Source organism: Corvus brachyrhynchos, unplaced genomic scaffold (assembly GCF_000691975.1).
Source record: "Corvus brachyrhynchos isolate BGI_N302 unplaced genomic scaffold, ASM69197v1 scaffold48, whole genome shotgun sequence".
Classification (NCBI taxonomy): domain Eukaryota; kingdom Metazoa; phylum Chordata; class Aves; order Passeriformes; family Corvidae; genus Corvus; species Corvus brachyrhynchos.
The window spans coordinates 5,868,944-5,888,934 of NW_008240027.1; the positions used below are offsets into that span (position 1 = coordinate 5,868,944).

At 41.0% G+C, this 19,991-nt stretch overlaps 1 protein-coding gene across 1 annotated transcript in view; it reads left to right on the forward strand.

The window, feature by feature from the left end:
- The window catches only part of ST6GALNAC5 (ST6 N-acetylgalactosaminide alpha-2,6-sialyltransferase 5), a gene marked incomplete at its 5' end in the record, with an annotated part of 120,100 nt that overhangs the window by 89,728 nt on the left and 10,381 nt on the right, over positions 1 to 19,991 (forward strand). Inside the window, one exon of the mRNA XM_008640880.2 lies at positions 15,551 to 15,960. Coding sequence (XP_008639102.2) covers positions 15,551 to 15,960 — 410 coding nt within the window. The remainder of the gene's footprint in view (positions 1 to 15,550; positions 15,961 to 19,991) is intronic.

The following is a 19,991-nucleotide window of genomic DNA, read 5'->3' on the forward strand; positions in this document are numbered from 1 at the left end:
ACTATGATATGCAGCGATTAATTCTTCTCTGTTGGTGATACCTGAGTCAAAAAAAAGCCTTTTGTAGTTGCTAGAAGGAAGGTCGTCTCCTGAGGTCCAGAAATGCTGTAATTTCTAGGTTTAAGTCAAATAGCAAATACACAAGAAACAGCAAAAAAAATTTAAGCCATTAGGTGATTTCTATTTCATCTTAAAATTCACATTCACATTGTCAATTTTTGATCTGCTTCCTTCATACTTCAAAATTAATTTCAGGATGTTTCAAACGTGTTCTTACTTTACCATCTTAATTTACCACAAATTCACTTCATTTGTGTTGTATCACTGCAATGGCATGTATGTGGCATAGAGATGTTAGCTTAGGAAAAAAAGATGTACTGGGGAGTGAGGAGCCATGAAAGAAAGGAAACAAACATAGAAAAAATAGTGAGTAGAGAAGCTTGGTGCAAAGCAAGTGGCCTGGACTGGAAAGAGAGTTCAGTGGCGCCAGCCTGCCTTTGAAAGTTTGCCAAAGTGCAAAGACATTTGGAAAGTGCATTAGACAATTGGAAACAGAGTTGTAAAGGGGAAATTTAATCTCCTTCCTAGAAGACAGCAAAATTTAACTGATGCTGGATAAAGGGGAACCTCCTGTGATGCTGTATGACTAATTTTCACAGAGAATGTTTGATTCTTTCAGATATTGCAAGACGGCATTTACCACTTTACTAAATAGAAATTGCTGCTTGTGAAAATCTGCCTAGTAAATGTTATTTTGCAGGGTGTGCTGGCATATTAGGCAGTCCTGAGGCTTCTTTATCCACTTTGACCTGACCTGCTAAAGAACTGCATATTTTCCTTCATTCAGTGAGCTTTAGCTGAATGAAAAACCCTATCAATACTTAATAAAACGATCAGATAAGAAAAGGCATGGTATTAAGATGAATGGTTAATATGGGAAATATTTTTCAAGATAGAAATACTCTGCTTGCAGTTCTGTTAATTTTATCAATGCACGTATAGTGCACAATTATGGTATAAAGGATTACATACACCCATGTGCAGCAGACTGCATGGTATCTACCAAATCTTTACACTGTAAATAATTTACATTTATTACCAAGCAGAATCAGAATTCTCCAGTCTCGGAGAAAAAAAAAGTCTTGTCAGTCCATCATGTTATCATTATCACTGGTGTCTACTAACCATTTCCACAAATGGAAAAGTCTAGCTATCCTAACTCTTCTTGGATAAGTTGTTTGATTCCTGGAGCTAATTTGCTCAAGTTACATCTGTCTTTCTCAAACTTCATGTAGGATTTGCTCTGGGTGAGAAGAACAAAGAGAATGCTGGTAGTTATTTGTGCTTTGGGCTAATGTGGAAAGAGTAGAATATTTTATATTTTGTATCCCCCCTGCTGCTACTCTTGCTAGTAGGGAGAAAGGAGGCATTTTTTTGCTGTTATACTCAACGTGCTTAATTAATACTCAGCAGAGCTAAGCCCTGTAAAGAACACACAGATAAATTTGTTTGGATTTTTTTGGTTTGGGTTGGAGTGGTTCATTTGGTGAGTTTTTTGTGGTGGATTTTGTTCTGTTGTTGATTATTGGTTTTTTTCATGAAAAGAAGAGAGGCTGACCAGCTGCCATGAGTAACACAGGAAGGATGCAGTTATTTCTGATGAAGATTGTCAGCATTTTGTCTGTCTATGGGCTTGGAGTTGGTCATTCCAGTCTTTTATTCAGGAGGGTTGAACACATTGTACAATATTGTGAGATAAAGTTGGATAATGGGTCTTCAAATAGAGTTAAAAGGCATCATTCAGAACATACAAGGGAGCTGTTTCAACATGCGATGCACAGAACCAGGTTGTCTCAGACTATATTAATCAGCAAATAGTAAATATGTCTGTAATTCACATTTCCACAGTAAGAGTTGCCTGCACAGCACTTACATAGCCTGTACTTCATGGGTAGACACTGTTGAAGCAATTCAGGGTGGTGATCAGTCAAACAAACTGCCAGCACTAGGATGGCACTGGTGTGAGATTTTCTGCCAACTGAAAAATAAAGACCTAGGACAGTGTGCAGAAGAAGCCTTTTGTTGATACCAAGTTATGGCATTATGCTCTTAAGCTGCTGTCAGCCCAGAAGGAAAGATGAATCTGCTTTCTTTGGATTATTTGAGATGCCACTACCTGTCAAACCAGAAATGTCTTCTGTTTATGCACACTCAAGTGAGCACTAAGCAGCAGATCTCTTTATTAGAACTTTGCTATTCTTACGTAGCAAAGGCTAGGATTGGTTACAACATAGCATGGAAAGAAATTAGTCATCCAGGACTAGGAGTAGGATAGATCTTTTCTAACCTAATGGATTGTGTGATTCTGTGATTTTCTCCTTCACATGGTTTCTCCATTTCTGCCTTGTAAGCCACTGGCCCTTTCCTTCAGTTTAGAGGATGCATTTGCATTTTCAGTTTGTGCATTTCCCTTTCTGGTTTTGCTCTTCATTGGTATATTGGAGGGGAAGAGATATGAGAGTTAGGGGGAAAAGTGGTGAGCATACCCAAAGCCACAACAGAATGGTCTGGGGAGAAGTGGTGTCTTTAGATGTCACTATGACATCTGGATACTTGGGAATTACATCCATGTGTGAACTAAACATAGAAATGCCAAAATACTTACAAAGGGCCCAATTTACAAGTCATGTATCATTTTTGCACTGAATAACTGATTTGTCTTTGCAGTTAACACCATTTATGTCTGAAATAGAACAGTAAATGCAGTGTCCCTGTTTGCTAGCACTTCAGGCTTGGGACTGTAATGTAAAGTATAATGTCAGGCAGTGCCTTGCCGAGCCTAATTTATGGCTTTGGAACAGCTTGTTACACACCCGGTGTGGGACTGGGTGATGGGATTAAAGAAACCCCCACCTTTCCATGTGCCCTAACAGCGGATTGCCAGGTCTGCAGAGCTCTGCTGCATCAAAAGTAGATTAAATCTTTATTTAAGAATCACAAGATGGTGAAAGTGCTCTTAAACAGTAGCTGCTATTAAAATGTCAGCGTTGCTGTCAGTCACCACCCAATACCTGAGTTAACGCTGCTTCCCCTGGTAGTGAGAATGGAAAATGGGTTGCTACTTACAGTGAACTATTGTAAATGAGGAGCACAGATCTAATCCTTTTTGATATGGCTTATTATTCATTTGTAAGGTTAAAAATTACTTCAGGGGTTGCACCAACCTCTAGATTTCATGCTCCTGGATTCTAATACTTCTCATGTACTGTTACGTTTCTATTCCATATTTTGGCAATATCAAGGCTTAGTCATACATAGGAAAGTATAAAGTTACAGATAATATGGCGATTGTCCATTTTCTGAAAACTTCAGGGCTTTGTCTTGTGAGCATTGTGCAAAATGGCAGATATTGATATCTTAGCTAATTATTCAATCAAAGAGCTGGCAGGTCAGTCAGTGGGAACAATGTACAGTGCACTAGAATTGATCACACTTCATTTCCCATCAATTGGCAGAGCAAATGGTAGCTTGGATGATAAGTTAGGATCATTGCCAGTCATTTTTTGGGCTCATGCCTTCCATTTTTTTTTTTTTTCCTTCTAGATGAGCCCCACCCCCCCCCCAGACTGTTCGATGAAAGTGAATGCCCTCTGATATTGGTGAATAAAACAATGCAGAATTTTTGTAGCCTCTGAGGGACGTGAGACTATTTCTGTCTCCATAAATGATGCTGCTGCATAGTCCTATAATCACCTAACCTTATTGAATTGTCCCCATGTGAAGATTTGATTTCAAATTTAATAATCATTATACATCATTTATTTTCACATAGATTACAGGTTCATCTGTAAAGTGACACAATTTCATCCCAGAGCTCTTTGAATGTTCAGCTTTTCACTTTTACTCTTTTTGGATATGCTTGTGACACTTCCAACTTTGGTGATTTACTAGCAATTAGTAGGGTTCCATGGCAGATTTATTGTAGCCTTCCAAAGAGTGATGAATCAGATATATGGGTACGAAGAAGTGGTTCCCTAAGACTTTCATTTAATACAGGAACCCAGAGTTAGATCCCAGGAAGAGCTTTGGTGTGTAAAGCAGGACTTAACCCAGTTAAAGCTCTTTTCCTAAACCTAAATGTAAAGTTTCAGTTTAAAAAAATCTTTGCTTAGCTGCTGACTAACCCTGAAAGCACATAAATGAGCTTTGCTGTTTCCTCATTTGAATTTCAAGTGAACTGGATGCCTACATTTGTTTTTCTGCATCTGCCAAAATCTTTGCCTGATTCCTGTGTAAGGCTGCTCAGGAGCTGTGATGCCTTTTCCTGGTCTTAAAATCAAGAGTATAACATGGTTAGAAGGGGAAAGGGATTTTACCTTGGTATTTATTTTAAGGATCCTTAGGTGCACACATCCAGGTCAAGTGCACCGAAATGCCCACTGCAATGCACACCCCTAAAAGATCTGGTATAACATTATAGGTTTTACTAATTAGCATATCCGCCAAAGATTCCCCAATGAGAGGCTTGAATGAGCCCCCCTCCCCAAGGAACCTTTCCCTGGCTGGTTCTATCTTAGTTTACAGAGAATGTGTTCTGGAGAGGACCTTGGGGTCTGAGGCACACTGATCCCTAGCTACAAAGCTTCTGAAATGTTTAGTCTCTCAGCTTGACAAACAAGTCCAAGAATGTAGGCAAAAAGCACTAGGAATACAGAAGTTGTAAAAAGGTATAAAAGGGGTATAAAAGAAAAGGCAAAAAATCTTCATGGCATCAGCTGAAAATTAGAATTTCTTTCTCTCAAATGCTCTGCCAGGTTTGGCAGACCCACCCTGCATTCCCATAGCCATCGATGCCCTTCCATACCTGGAAGGGATGATACCATCTACCCACAGGAGCTGTTTCTTCGGATCACTCTGGGCTGGAGGGTAGCTCACACTTGGTGTGGAGTTTCTGCATGTGTTCCACTTTCTGGGGTTCTGTTATGTTGTTTCTGTCAAAAAAGTAACATACTGGTTAGCTTTCGGGATAGAGATTGATTCCTTTGGAAACAGTGAATGTTCAAAAATAATCTAGTTGTGACAGGGCCAAATGCGTCTGCATTAACAAGCTTTCTTTGAAAATACATTGTTTTTATTTGCTCTCCCAGGTGTCTGCTGCTTAATACTAATTGAAAAAAAAAAATCTTATTTCTGATGTGAAACCATCCACATGCTAAATAAATATACATTGAACCAAAATAAACTATTTTAATAACTTATTTTTTTAATTAAATGCAAATGTAGCATCCTTTGCTGTCTGTTAAAGCGAACATAACCCCCAGCACATTTAGCATGTTAAAAAGAAGATTTTTGCTGTGTTCACAATATTACACAGTAATTAAAAAGGAAACCAGCTAAGCCTTCGGAACCTGTCCCCTTCTCTAAAATGTAATTAATTTCTGTTTAATTATAATTGTAGTGCTGTCGTGTGATTATTATTTTTGAGCGGTAGAAATCCTGCACTGTTGCTTTTTTTTCTGAGTGTGTGTTTCTGGAAGCAGAACACATGACAGAAAGAGAAAGATTTGAACCACACTCCAGCTGTAATTAAGTGCTGACACATCAGTGGAGTTTGGCTGTGTTTCTTCAAATGTGGTTTTCCAGGACAGAGGCTCCTCCCGGCTGTGCTGTGCTGACAGGAGCTGGGCTTTCTCCTGGGAGGATGCCTGTTTTTCTCCTCAGATGTGCAAATCTGGGAAATAGGCAGAGACAGTGCAGGCACTGCCATCCCCGAGATGAAATTCCCACTTTGTCCACACTGGTTTTTAGGATGTCAGGTTGCCAGCTGTCCTCAATGGCTGTCCCTCGCGAGCGCTCTGGACACTCCTGGTCTCCCGTGCCTGTGACTGAGCCAGGATTATGCTCTCGTGCCATCTCCTGGCAGGTTGTCCCCGGCGTGCCCTGTCCTGTGCAGATGTGTTTGTCACTGTGTGCCAGCCCGGCGAGATCAGCCTCAGAGCCAGGGGGCTGCAGGTGGTCTCCAGAGGGTTCTGTGGGGTGGGAGGTGATGGTGAAAGCACGGGGACGCTGCACAGAGCCCTGCTGAGGGTGCTCCAGCCTGCGGGCTCGGGTGTTCCACCTGCGCAGGGCGTGCGCAGCAAGTTGGGCACGACTCAGGGCTCCGAGGGTGTGCCAGGAGTGGGGAGCAGTGGGACTGTGGGCAGCAGATTCCCATACAAAAAACTGTTGACACTCCAGTGTTTCTCCCTTACAAGACGACAATATCCTGCAGCCAGGTGTGGTACAGAGCCCTGAAAATCAAACATTATTTATAGCAAAAAACTGCCTGCTGACAGGTTATCAGTTAGATGTCAAGGCATTCAGTAATGGTGATTTTAAACAATGAAAGACTGAGAGGTGCTTTGAAAAAGTATCTGCAGTGTAGAACTTCTTGGTCATGCTGCCGTGTTCTCCTTTTCATTCTTCTATCACCACCACCACTGTCACCCATCTTACCATAGCAATTTGGGCTGAATTTTATGTACATTCAGTGTCACTAAAGACAGCAGTGCTGTGTATCCACCTACCTTTTCTTTTTTGTTCCTCCCTTCTTGTGACTTCTCTTTGCCTCCTGTTCTGATTGTGAAATGGATGCAGGGAGTGATCCAGTGAAATACACTCCACCCCCCAACCCAGGAAGAAGTGAGAGCAGGAATCGTTTAATGCCACTGCCAGGTAAAATGCATTCAAATGACACACACCTCACATCCAAGGAGTACCATTTAGGAATAATAATGTAAAATAAGAAGCAGATAAAGTGTATAAAGCACTCAGAAATCCCCTGTGACTCTGGGACTCCACATTTCACCTCCTTGCAGGAAGGTTTTGTTTCTGCTGCTGCTTCCTAAGAGGTGATTTGTTGTTTCTTGATTTCTGTAGTATCTGTCTTAAACCAACTTCTTGCATTCTTTCTGGCACACCTTCCTACACTTCAAATTCCTTGACCAAATGCATCAGGTAGCTGTGATTTTAAGTCATGTAATTTTGCCAGTTTCAGATCAGCTGTTAGCCAAGTGCCTGGGAATCATGCTTCACTCAAATTTATTGATGGTAAAGCATAAATAAAAGCATTAGTGTGCCACAACCACAAGCCACTGTCCTAAATATCTGTGAAATACACGGATCTGGAAATAGACTTTACTTCTAGCAAGGTCAGCCCCTGCTCTTGCCCTGTAATTAGCTGACTTGCTATCAGCCCTTCCCCGGCGCAGTTTTTTAAGGGCTCCCTCTTGTCAATTGCCCTGCAGCTCAGGGCACCTTCCTCTGGGAGAGACCTTCCTTTCTCTCCAGCCAGCCTTTTTCAGTGGTTCCTCCAGAGATTCCAGTTAACCTCATCCTTTTCACCCCCACAGAACACAGCTTTGACATTCTGCTGTAAACTGAAGAGCACCTCTATGCAGAAGCAATGCCACGCTGGCAGACAGAGTGCCAGCTCTTGTACTTGATTGTCTGATTAACCCTCACTGGCAGGTTCATTTCAGTGCTAAATGTTTCCATCTACAAAGTGTTTAATTTCATATTAACGTGCATGCTGACAAATAGACTCAATACAAACACCGTGATTGGATAAATGTGTTTATTTTTGTCTCCTGACCAGGACTGTGGTAATAGTGAACAATTGGAAAGACATATTTTGAATGCTTGAGACCTTTTAAAAAAAGCCCCAAAACTGAAAGAGCTGATCCCTGAATGAAAATGTTTATTTTTCAAATGTAGTTGTTGTCCAAAATCAGTTAACAGTGTAGTGATACCTAGTTGCAGATATACAGATGTTTATATGTCTGTCTTCAAGATGTTTTCTTTTCACCTAGTTTTTGTCCAAAACTAAAGATACAAATACTTTAGCACAAAACGCTCTCTCTTATTCTTTTCTACGTATGTGCATGGGAGAGATTTGTAGTGAGTTCTGGCAACCTGTCACTATTAAGTTAAATGGATGTTTTGGCCACTTCAGCTGCCAGTACCTGTTTCCAGCATCTGTCTTTGGTGTCAGTGTGCCAGTGATTATGGAGGCTGCCTTGGGATTCTGCTGTGGAGGTGGTACAGCTTTGTGTATTATTGGATCTGATACATCCTCAGAAAAACATTTTAAACTCAGATGCAGTATCTTTGCGGCGGGGGGGGGGAGGGTTTAAATCTGCTTTCTTTCATTTTGTTCGCTAGTTTCTGGTGTGCTGTTAAGTCAGAGGGACAGAAGTAAGAGGATATAGAACAGCCTGTGTTACATAAAATAAGCCGATGAAGATTACATGGAGCTACCACATGAAAAACAAAACACCATGAGGCTGAATATTTTTGGCAGACTTTGAAGGAAAGACATTTGAACAAAATTTTTAACAAAAACCTTTCAAGGGAATAAGGAGTGTTATTTTTTTTTTTCACTTTGCTTCAACTAGATAGAGAAATACAAGACAAAATATAGTTTAGAAAAATTCTCTGTGGGATCAGTAACTTTCTAATTAGAGATTTGGTCTTACATTTCATATGGCCTATTCTAGGGGCTCTGCATGCTAGAACTCTGCTGCTGTATTCAGTTCTGTTAAAACTGGATGCCATTGGAAAGTCTTGCTTTGTCCTTGCAATGCCCATCACATTGTTGCCTTGTAGAGATAATAGTTGTAGTGAGAGTTTAGATGCGTTTGGATGAGCCAGGTAGTGCCACAGAAATAAAGAATGTGCTTGAATTTGAAAATGTAGGCACAAACCTTAAAGATCAGTGATGCTTGGCTTTAAAGCTGGGTTAGATAAAAAAAGGGACCCTGTGAAGCTTGAAGCTCAAAAAAAATCCTGCATGGCCATGACAGGTGCAGAGAGAGCATCTGAGGGCTTACTTACATGAAGTATTTAAACTGGAAAGAACTGCCAAAAGATACCAAAGCAAAGGAGAAAAGTTGATGTGAAAACATTCTGAAGCAAAAATCCAAACTGTCCAATACCTTTTCTGGAGATCATTATAATTTCTGGTTTTGTGACACTTCAGTGATAACCATTTGCATAGTTAAGACGCCATACCTGTGGCTTTATTTCATTTTAGTGCAAGTACTTCAGCTGCAGAACAAAAGTAAAGCAGTTTGGTGTAATATGGATGTCTATTTGCACTCCTTTTAAGATAAACATTAGGCAATAACCATTTCTTTAGAGCCTGTATATATTGTTCATACGACTCTCTCTCTTGTATAACAGTTCATGTTCATCAACATGATACATTTGTGCCTGATTTTCCAGTTCTGCCTTTCACTGAGGATATTCTTTTCTTTCTCTGATTGCTTTTTCTTCTTAGACCATTACTCTAGTTGATAGCTTCAGGTTATCATTGTATCCTATCTCCCTCTCCAATAAGCCTATGATTGATACTAATCTTCCTCATGGGACACATTTATAGGATTCAGGATGGAAACGACTCTCTAAATCTTAGCTTTATACGTGCTGACAATTTGCAAGGTTGCACCTTATATTCACTTCAGGTGGCTTAGGGGAAAACATCAGCACCTGGTAATCATGCTTCTAAAATAAGAAGAGAAATGTGCCCCATATACCAAAAGCTACCCTGTTGTTCATCTGCTGTGCTGCTGCTCCTGCTCGTGTATTTTCTGTAACTAGAAAGGGCTCAGCTTCTATAGGTGGTCAATGTCCTGTAACCAAACTCATGCCTTTTCTTTCCAGTGAGAGAAGCCATATTTTAATTAATCTAATGGAAGCTTTGACTAGCCAGCAGTCCCCTGAAAACGAGTTAATGTGCCAGAAAACACTTCACACAAGCAAAAGACTCTTCACTGACTAGTGTGCTTAACGGCACTTTTTCTAAGAAAATTGTTCCAGTGAAAGCCTTGTGGAGTGCATTTGTTGGGTTTTTTTCCTCTTCATATAGCCTCATGTTCTGAATTTAATTAGACCTGTCTAAGGACCTTTTGAAAATAGGATTATTGTATTTTTCCTACAGGTTTTGCAGATGCCCCTCAGTATGGTATCATGGCAAAAAAAATACATTCCATTCCTTGGAGGAATAAAACATGAGGTGCTGTGATCACTAGTGTAAGGAATGCATGTGCTAGAGTTTGGCTATGTCACTGTCTTATCCAATATCTGAAGGCAGAGTCCAGTTATATTACTAACTCAGAAGAATCAATGGGAAATGAAGATGCTAATGCTTCCACAACATTTGCATATTCAAGCTCCACAGCCCAAGAAACAAAGAGAAGTAATAAGAAATTCATTTGTTTTATCTTTTATCTTTTTAAACAGACATGCATTTATCTTTATGAGCAGACTTGCCAGACCTTTTTTGAATTGCAAAATTTTGCTGCAAATGCTTGTTATTTGGATTTGCATAAGGATTAACAATGTTGGGCAAGTGGTATCTTCTAACCCTTTCTGTTTACTTGTGTGATATCAGTCACTAGGATATAGTTTTCAAGGCAATCAATGCTTTTAGTTCAGTGGACAATGCAGTTTGTTTTCATGGTAAATTCTCTAATGTACCAAAAGTGTACTTCAAAAATAATTACAAATGTATTTGCTCTGAGGATTTTTTCCCCCTCTTTGACAGCTCTCTGTACCTGCATAAGATGCTCTTATCTGGCATAAGGTTTAAAGAATCAAAATTTATGAAACTTGAGGGGGAAGTCTGAGCTGGCATGCAGAGTGTAGACATTAAGCTACACTCCCTGTATGAACATATATGTAAAAATGTCATGGGCAAAGCAAAATAATCTCTTGGATCAGAACTTGGCACCACAAAATCAAAACTTCCAGAGACTTTAAAATGGCATTTACATCAGCAAGTTGAAGTTCAAAACTCTTCTCATGCTTTAGGTGTTTCAGTTTGGTTTTTTTCCTCCAGCTTTTTATACACCTATGTGTTACCTACAATATTCCAGTATCCATCTGAATGACTTACTGTTCAGAGAAGACTGGCTTGATAGCATCACTTCATAGATGAGACTTGAAAAACAGCAAACTCTTTCAGCTTGTATGTGGTTAGGTTTTTTTTTTCATTTTTTATTCCTGTCATAGTATTATGAAAGCACTGTTCCATCAGTATATTACAAACCAAAAATAATCAGGGAACCTGCATTATTTTCACAGGATCATGTCTCCCAGAGTCCTTGCATTGTGAAAATCACTGCTGAAGTGCACAGCTGTGCTTCACTAATGAGACAGCTTGAGCCCTACAGCTTGCTGCACTGGCTTACAGAACGCAAGTTTCTTGGCAAATGTGAAGCCTCAGGGTTTCTATTTTACTTTAAGGTGGTTGTTGGGAATCTCTCAAAGAAAAGCAGACTTGGCCTTACAGTTTTCAGTCTTTTAGGGAAAATACTAAGGAAGGAGGCACACCAATAGAAGCAATACATGTATCTTGTCATGAGGGATGGACCTAATGGCATGAGAAGCTTTACACTTGGGGCAGTGCTGAATGATGGGGGCTCACCAGAGCTGGAGCATTCAGCTGTTCGTGATGTGCCAGCAATGGGCTGGGCATGGCTGGAACTCCTGCAGAATTGGGATATAGTTGTGACTGGGGGATTGTCCTCCAAGTCTCTGGGAGAGGAGCACTGGGAAGGAGCAGTCAGGATGGTGGAGCAGTGGTTCCAAGCCATCAGCCTGTGAGAAACCTCAGAGCTGCTCAAAGCTACAAGAAAGGAAAAAAAAATTGAAGCTGCCAGGACAAAGTATTGTTTCACTGGCAAAGCCTTAATTATTTATTGTTGCTGGTGGGTAATGACCCAGCAATAAAGAGCAAGCCATAAGTAACAAATTGTTTTGAACATGGTGTGAACTCAGGGTTCATTAGCATCATGTAGGAAATGTTGACTAAGTTCTGTGCACAAGACAAGGAATATAAAAAGCAAATACTGGGGTGACATACAGTGAGTGTCCCAAGCTGTTGTGCCTTAGGCCAGGCACAATGGGCACCGGGGGGGGGGACATGAAATCCAATGAAATCACCTGCTTTGTAACAAAAAGAGAAAGCAAGGCTGCTCTGGAATGGTTGTTTGCTTGTTTGGTTTGATTTGGTATTGTTGTTGTGGCCAGGTCATCATTGCCAAGATAAAACACTCTGGCTTTTATTTATAGAACAGAAATTTTTACACTACTGATAATGGAGTGATCTAAACCCAGGGGCCTTGAAAGTAGGTCATTAAGTACTCAGTATAAGAACAAGTGTGTTTCACAGTGTTCGTGATTTTACTGGAGAGAGCTGTCTTCTTTTTTAAATCTTGGCTTTAAAATCAAAAGGCTTCTAGAAGTAAAAAAAAATGATCATTTGATTTCATCATGAAGAAAATAATTCTATCTGAGAATATTTATTCTTCTTGAGCACTTGAGCACTAAAGTATCTGAAAATAACATTTTTCAATCATTGAACAACATAGATTTTAAAGTCAATAACAGAGCAAATTGCCTTCAATTGGAAAATACAAAAAAACCTGTGGCATTGTTTTTTGTTTCATTAACTAAATCAGGCATTTGTGACAGAGCAGCAGCACTTCTGGGCTGATCTCTGGAAGTGGAAGCTGCCAGGAGTCAGTTTGGCCTGTGGGAATACTTGCAGCAGTGCAAAGCTGCACTTATTCGTTATGGCCACAAAGGTGCTGTTATGGGGTTTGCCCCATGACAAAGTTCCCCTGCTGCCTTCATTCCCTTGGGATAGCCCATCTGTCTTGGAAAAGCACCAGCTGATTTGCCATCTTCTGGGGCTCCACACTGTGAACTTGTACTGTAACCTCTGTTCTCCCTCTCTCCATATGTGTCTTGAGGTGACTGGAACTGAGAGGTGATTTGGGATATTTTTTTGGACAGTGCTTGGCTCATGTACTGTCCAAGTGCCTGACCTGTGTTGTAGCAGTAGCCACATGCTCTGCCCTATCACAGAGGTGCTGTCCATGGAGTTCAGGTACACACAAACTGTGGCTGCTTATTAACAATGGGTACGATTCAATGTCAGCAGCTTTTACATGCATGATATCTTACATTTCAAAGTAATTAATAAAGATGCTATAAAACTCGCCTACCTCTCACCCCATCCCTTTTGAAGCCAGGCTCCTGAAATATAACTCATATTTCATGGGGTTTGCTTTTTTTCCACTTTGCTTTTTTTCCAAAATATCACTGTAATAATTACTGTAACAGCGTTTTCTGTGGAGTTAATGTTCTTCTGGCTTAATGGCCCCTGGTTATTCTCAGGCCATCAACTTTTTCCAGCTGGTCATCAATCCCAAAGAACTGCCTTCTGCCTCCATTATTATTGCTTAAGTAGATGACATTTCTGGTGCCACTGCTGCCTCCCAGTGAGATGGTATTACAGCCAATGGCTTTTTTCCCCCCTTGCTTTCACTGTTGTCAGAGCATTATAAACAGCTGGTATGAGAATGTTGTGGCTGTTCACCGTGAATTCCTCTGACAATTTTTAGGTGCAAGTTTTGTAGATTTCAGCTGAAAGAATCTGAGTGAGGCAACTGAAAATTACTTGCCTAGAGCAGCTACAAGGGCTCAGCCCCCATGCATCATTCAGGAAGTGGCTAGACAATACCTGACTCTTTCAGGCTAAAGACTTCTTCCCAGAAGGAACATTTTTCAAACAAGATCTGGGACAGATGTTCTGGGGGGTGTTAATGTTCATTATGTAGCCTCAGCCCCCTCCCCAATTTTCCACAGCTCTGCTGATGGCCGCCCTTTTTTCCTAACAATTGATGGGTTCTGTGGCACACTTTTTTAAAAGAAACAAGGAAGTTGTAGCTCAGTAGGCCAGAAACCAGCAGAGATTGTTTAGGTGAAAATGCCTTGCAATGTGGATATTCAAACCTGTGAGTTAACATTGGTGCTGACTACATTTCCTTTAACCTCATTAGCACCTCGTCTTGCTTCCCAAGCATGGTGGTGGAGCAGCCAGCTCACCTCAGAGCTTTTCACTAGGTAATTCATCAAAGTGGCAGATGAAAGCTTAAAGGAAAATGCATGTAAATACTGCATTAGGAACCTTGGCTCACAAAGGCACATTTTCACCCATATCATTAGCTCTGGATTATAGTTCATAGATGTGAAAGGGACTTTGTTGATCGGGGGAGATGGAGATACAAGGTTTACTGGTTGTATCGGTGTCCATATTGTATATTTTTGGTTTGGTTTTTTTTCTGCAATTAAAAAGCATTAAGCATTCATTAGCTAGTCTCATAGAAAGAATCTCAGACTGTAATTGTAACCACTTAGTACCTTCAAAATTAAAACTAAGTTACTGTAGTAAAACACTCACATTAAGTACTCAGGGCCAAAGCATTTTCAAACAGGGGCATGAGATTATGTCAAACCTACATCATGTGTCCTTTTCAGCCTTAGAGTTTTAAGCTGTACCTCACTACAGGCTGATTTAGTCATTGGATTCCTGTATATGTGTAGATCGGAATGATCAAGCAAGTGCAGTTCAGCCTCTGTGCCTGGGGTTTTTCTGGTAGTGGGTTTTTTTGTTGGGCTGGTGTTTTTTTGGGGCATGGGTGGGCATTGTTGTTTGTTTGCTTTGTTGCTGTTTGTTGTTTTTCAAAGAAACTAAGATACACACCAATTGCAAGATACTATTTCCTGGAGGGCTACCAAGGCACACCCTCAAACAGTCTTTATTTACCTCACAGTTTATTGTATTGTTGTTAGAAGGTTGCACTTTGGGGATTCCGTTAACCCTTGCTCCATTTAGTTCTCATGCTGAGCAGTAGATAGTGACATACTCCTCTATAATTGATACCTGTGGTGATGGCATACTTCAGTAACATGATTTATCGTGCACTTTCATTTTCATGAAAGCTTGTTTTACTCTTCTGCTTCCATTAGGTCAGCACTCACTGAACAGGCACCTCCCGTTTCATTTTACTGTGTAACTTTTAAACATGACCTGACAAGGTAGCAAAGGTTCAGTGCACTAACTCACTGTCATGTAAAATATACACAGACATTACTGACCAGCTCTGACTGTTGAACCATAAAGGAGGTACGAGAGCACTGCAGTGGTTGTGGCACAATTTGCAAATAGCATGGAAGGACTGGGCCAAGGTATCAATCTCTTCCCATAGCAAAATGTCCCGACCCCAGGGTTGAAAAGCTGTTCACACATGAACTTATGAGGCCTTAGGATTTATTATTTCCTGAAAAAAAAGGGAAGAGGAAGAATAAAAAATACTCCAATTATAGCTGTTATGGCAAGTGCAAGAAGTACAGTCCTAAGTAGCTGGGAAGAGTAGAGAAGCTGTTGTGATTTCTCTTTATGAGGCAGCAGTGGAAAGGAGGATTTACTCAAAGGGCTTAGCTCCACAGAGGAACTCTAAGTGCTGTACACTTATACCACATTCCCCCCAAAAATGTACAGGTAATGTGTCCCCAGCTATTTGGGAAGACTGCCAGGAGAGATTTATGTACATTGCTCTGAGGTATTTGCTGTAAAATATGCCATGAACATGTAAACCACAGCTATGCAGTGAAAGGGAAGATGTCTACAGCTAACTGTGAAGTGTCTCTGTCTCTGCAGCCGTTAAAGATGCACTGCAAGAGCTGTGCGCTGGTCACCAGCTCGGGACACCTCCTGGGGAGCAGACAAGGTGACAGGATTGACGAGAGCGAGTGCGTCATACGGATGAACGATGCACCCACCCAGGGTTATGGCAAAGATGTCGGCAACAAAACGAGTCTTCGGGTCATTGCACACTCCAGCATTCAGAGGATTTTGCGCAATCGCAACGAACTCTTAAATATGAGCCACGGTGCTGTGTTCATCTTCTGGGGCCCGAGCAGCTACATGAGGAGAGATGGCAAAGGCTTGGTGTACAATAACCTGCAGCTGATGAACCAGATACTGCCTCAGTTAAAAGTGTATATGATTTCTCGCCACAAGATGCTTCAATTTGATGACCTTTTTAAACGGGAGACTGGAAAAGACAGGTGAGAACTTACATGGATACACCTAGGGGATGTCACAGAGTAGTAAAATGATGCAATTTATATACACCAATTTCAGATCTGCTCAGAGGGACAATCATGCCCATTAAATCCTCTGCCTCATGAGTTGTAACGTGGCATGACATGCCAAATAACATCACTGGTAACATAAGTAAAAATATGCATCAAAATGATTTGTATGGAGTATTGCCTCATCAGCCTAGAATGCCAGAGTCTGGATGTACTGTTTATAGAGTCAAAGAGGCAGGTGCTGTTTAAATCTCACTTTGGGGTAATATACCTTAAAGTTTTTTCACTGATTCTGAAAAATTAGAATGGATAGGTTATGTTTTCTTATAGAGGAAATGCCACCATTCAGTGAATTATAATAGCTGTTTATTGAATTTAAGCATTTTTGGAACATTGCAGCTGTAAAGCTTCTTGTAAAACAAATAAACATTAGTCATACATTAGGTGCTTCAGAACAGTTAATCTTATACTTGCAACTGGAAAATGGAAAGTTATTATGATACTTACATCTTTATGAGACTGTTTATGAGACTTGTAGGCTGATCTTCAAATCAAATTTGTAGTAAGTGACCCACTGCAGTACTTGAGTATTTTCACATATAATGTTTGAAAATGGGCGTTCAAACCAAAGACTTCCCAGCATGAAAGACATTTATTTTTAATGAAGTTTTATTTTTTTACTTATTAAATATGCTGCTGTAAAAATGGCACAGGGTCCCCACTTAGATGCAGATGAAGAGGTAGGTTTATTGTGCAGTAACTCAGAGTCAGATGTGCTAGCCTACAAATAAAAAACACACACACCAAAGCTTGGAACAGGGATCAATCCTCTTGTGGACAGGGAAGACTCGAGCACAGATTTCATTTTCTGGGCTACATGAGAAAGGCAGAACCAATGTTAGAGGAAACTGTTGTATCCTCTTAGCTGAAGGCAACATTTGCTTGGCATTTGCTGCCTTTGTCACACCCCACATGGTTTGCTTACAGCGCTCTGTTCAGTTACAGTGGATCTGAGTTCCTGGCTGACTAAGGCTCACACCAGAGCACAGAGTAACTTGGTCAGTTTTGTAACATTAAGGGTTCTTCTTCATCTCCAGTCGGTGTGTTCTGGTCTCTGCCAGAACAAGAAGGAAGGATAACAAGGGCACATACCCTGCCAGTTGTGATGTGAATGTCTTTTCCAGAGTAATGCAAGGTGAATTAAGTGTTTGTGCCCTTCAAGAAAAGTGCAGAGGGTTATATCTGTGTGCTCAGTATTTGCAAAGGCATGGAAGTCAAAAAGCTGTAACTGCACTGTAACCTGGCCATCATGAGCCCCAGGGGGAGGCCCTGGACACAAGGAATGCACACCGCCACCTCCTTTCCTGGATTATGCTTTTGGTGATCCGGGGTAGGATCATGTGCTGTCCCCGGTTCTGAGGAACAGTTTCCCTCCCCTGCTTCAGTCTCAGAACTTCAGTTCTGCCACAGGGAGCCAGGGTTCCATTCCTTCCCTGACATTGCCAGGATCCTGTTCTTTTTGTGACACATGCTGTGCCATTTCAGGCAAGCTGCTCTTTCTGGTTCTGCAGCACCCATCCAGAGCCAGAGGCCGGTAGTGAGTGTGTGATGGAAGCATTTCTTTTTCTGCACAGGCACCAGGCTCAGCTCCTGAAATATTCTCAAGGCATTTGAGCCATTAATGACATTATAACAAGTTTATAGTGAACTCAGTCATGGGTACCCTGAACTCCCAGTGTGAATCAAAGGCACTCAGATGCCAGCAAAATTCAGCCTGAGGAACAGGCCCTGTAGATTTTAATAAACTGCAGGCTCTGCTGTGTATGAACAACTCCTTTAGAGGGCACAGACAGCATACTTGAAGGGCTGAGAAGATTAAAACGGGAGATGAAAATAAATGAATAAGCAGCACAGAAGAAAGGGAAGATGAAAAGAAACATGGGTAGGAAAGAATTTGTAAGGGAGAAAATTTAGGTACCTGTGGGGGCAGGAGCAGAACATTGTATAGTCCAGAATGCTGCTGTTCCCCAGGAGGTTTCTGCTGAGCTCTTGACATTAGTGCCTACAAAAAACAAAGGAGGGAGAGAGAAGCATGATTGCAAGGTTGCATTAATCGGGCTATTCATTTCTGTCTTGAAAATGATGAGAAAAAAGGTCATTAGATGTATTGTGCTTTTTGGAAAAAAGACATTTTGGAATGAAGAAAAACCTTCAGAAAACATTGCCAGTTAAATAGTATGGTGAAAGACAAAGGCTGCAGAGCAATATACTTGGCATTATAAAGTAACTGTACTTGAAAATAACTTTATAATTGAATAAGGGTACATTAAGAAAATACGATTCAGAACCAATATTATAGTAATTAGATAAAAGCAGCATAAATGAAATAACTGCAGGAAGAGTATTTCCATAGAGATTATAAATGAGATTTTGGTGGAGCAGAAAGGCCTTTAATAGTAATTTAGTGTGCACTACAGAATTATCAGCACAGTGTGTTAGTTCATCATATAAAAGAATATCTGATAATTTCCCCTAATAAGCACATGACAGTTCTTCATATTCTCTCATTACTGCTGATTAAGTATAAAAACTGTATTCTTTTCTTGGACTCTTGCTCAGATCTTTTATGAAATGCAAGACACTATAACCCTGTTTCTGTGTTGCTGTCCTACAGACACGGTATTTAAAGAGGGCAGAGTGTACTTGAATGAATTTTTAAATCTTTATTATTTAGCTTCTAAGCGAGTTTATTTATATTCAGATGTTCTCCTGTTTATTGAAAACAGTAAATGACAACCTAAGTGTGTGTAAGCAGAAAGAAGATTAACCCAGCAGAGAGCCTTGGGTGTCCTGACCTGTGCAAAGCTTTGGTCATGGTCTGGCTGCAGTTGCTCCCTTGGTTTTGGAATGTAAGTGTTGGGCACCTGGAACAGTGGACTTGTGCAAGCTCCGGAGCACTCTTAGCCTGAATGTGTTCCTGAATTACCTAGTGATTCAGAGCTCAGAAATGCTCAAGTGACAGAGAAGCAAGTTTTTTAGGCTTTTCCCTACCATTCTCTTCCCTAATAATTTTGACCCAAAAATTCTTACTTACTGTTTTATATTGTTGCTGTGCCTGAAGGCCTCTGCTGCACTTATGACCCAGCTATGGCATTGTGACAAACTGCACCACCACCCCCAAGCTTCAGTGCACAGTTAGAAAATAAATAAGGCCCCATAATTGGAAATAATGAGATGCTTATAACATGTCATTCTCCAAATGCTAGCATAGCTTGAAAGTCTGTGTGTCAAGAGGAGTAAAAATGTGTTTCAGGAGTTTATACATTACCAGGTGTTCCACTAAGGACAGAACAAATTACGTGGGCTCCCCAGCACCCCCCAGGCATATTTAGTTAAAGAATCCCCTTATGTTTAGAAGTGTCTTTTAAGCTGCTGGCACAGACACCACCACTTTTTTTTTTCTTTGTAGTAGTCTGATTCCCTGAGGAAATGGGAAACCTTGTTACAAGGCATTCCTCAATCTGACAGTGCTCAAAACATCTCCTCCTACTGCCCTGTAGGTGACCTACTTGGAACCAGCTTGCTTAGCATTAGCTTGGGAGGCTGGGTGGTGGCTCCTGTCTTCTGAATTAGATGTTAGTGATTGCTGGCACTTGCTTGCAGTGGCTTTTGTGGCCTCAGGTCCCTGCTTCCAAGATGCTCCACATCTTGCTACACACTGGGTAAACTGTAAAAGATGGCCTTGGAACTTGGGCCAGGACCTGGGATTCCCAGGTGACTTTTCTGAAGAGACCCTCATGTTTTCTGCTGTGCTTTTTTGGGGGGGGCTGTGACAAAGTTTCACAGGTATCTGGCAGATACAGGTGTGGGGGAATGGGATTAATGTAGGTCCCACATAATACATTCTGATAGAGTGCCAAGGCCTTCCCAGAGCCTGCACTTGCTCCCTCAGTGCCTCAGCTTTAGTAGGAGATGAAGGGAGAGCCTGTCACTGTGACAGGCTG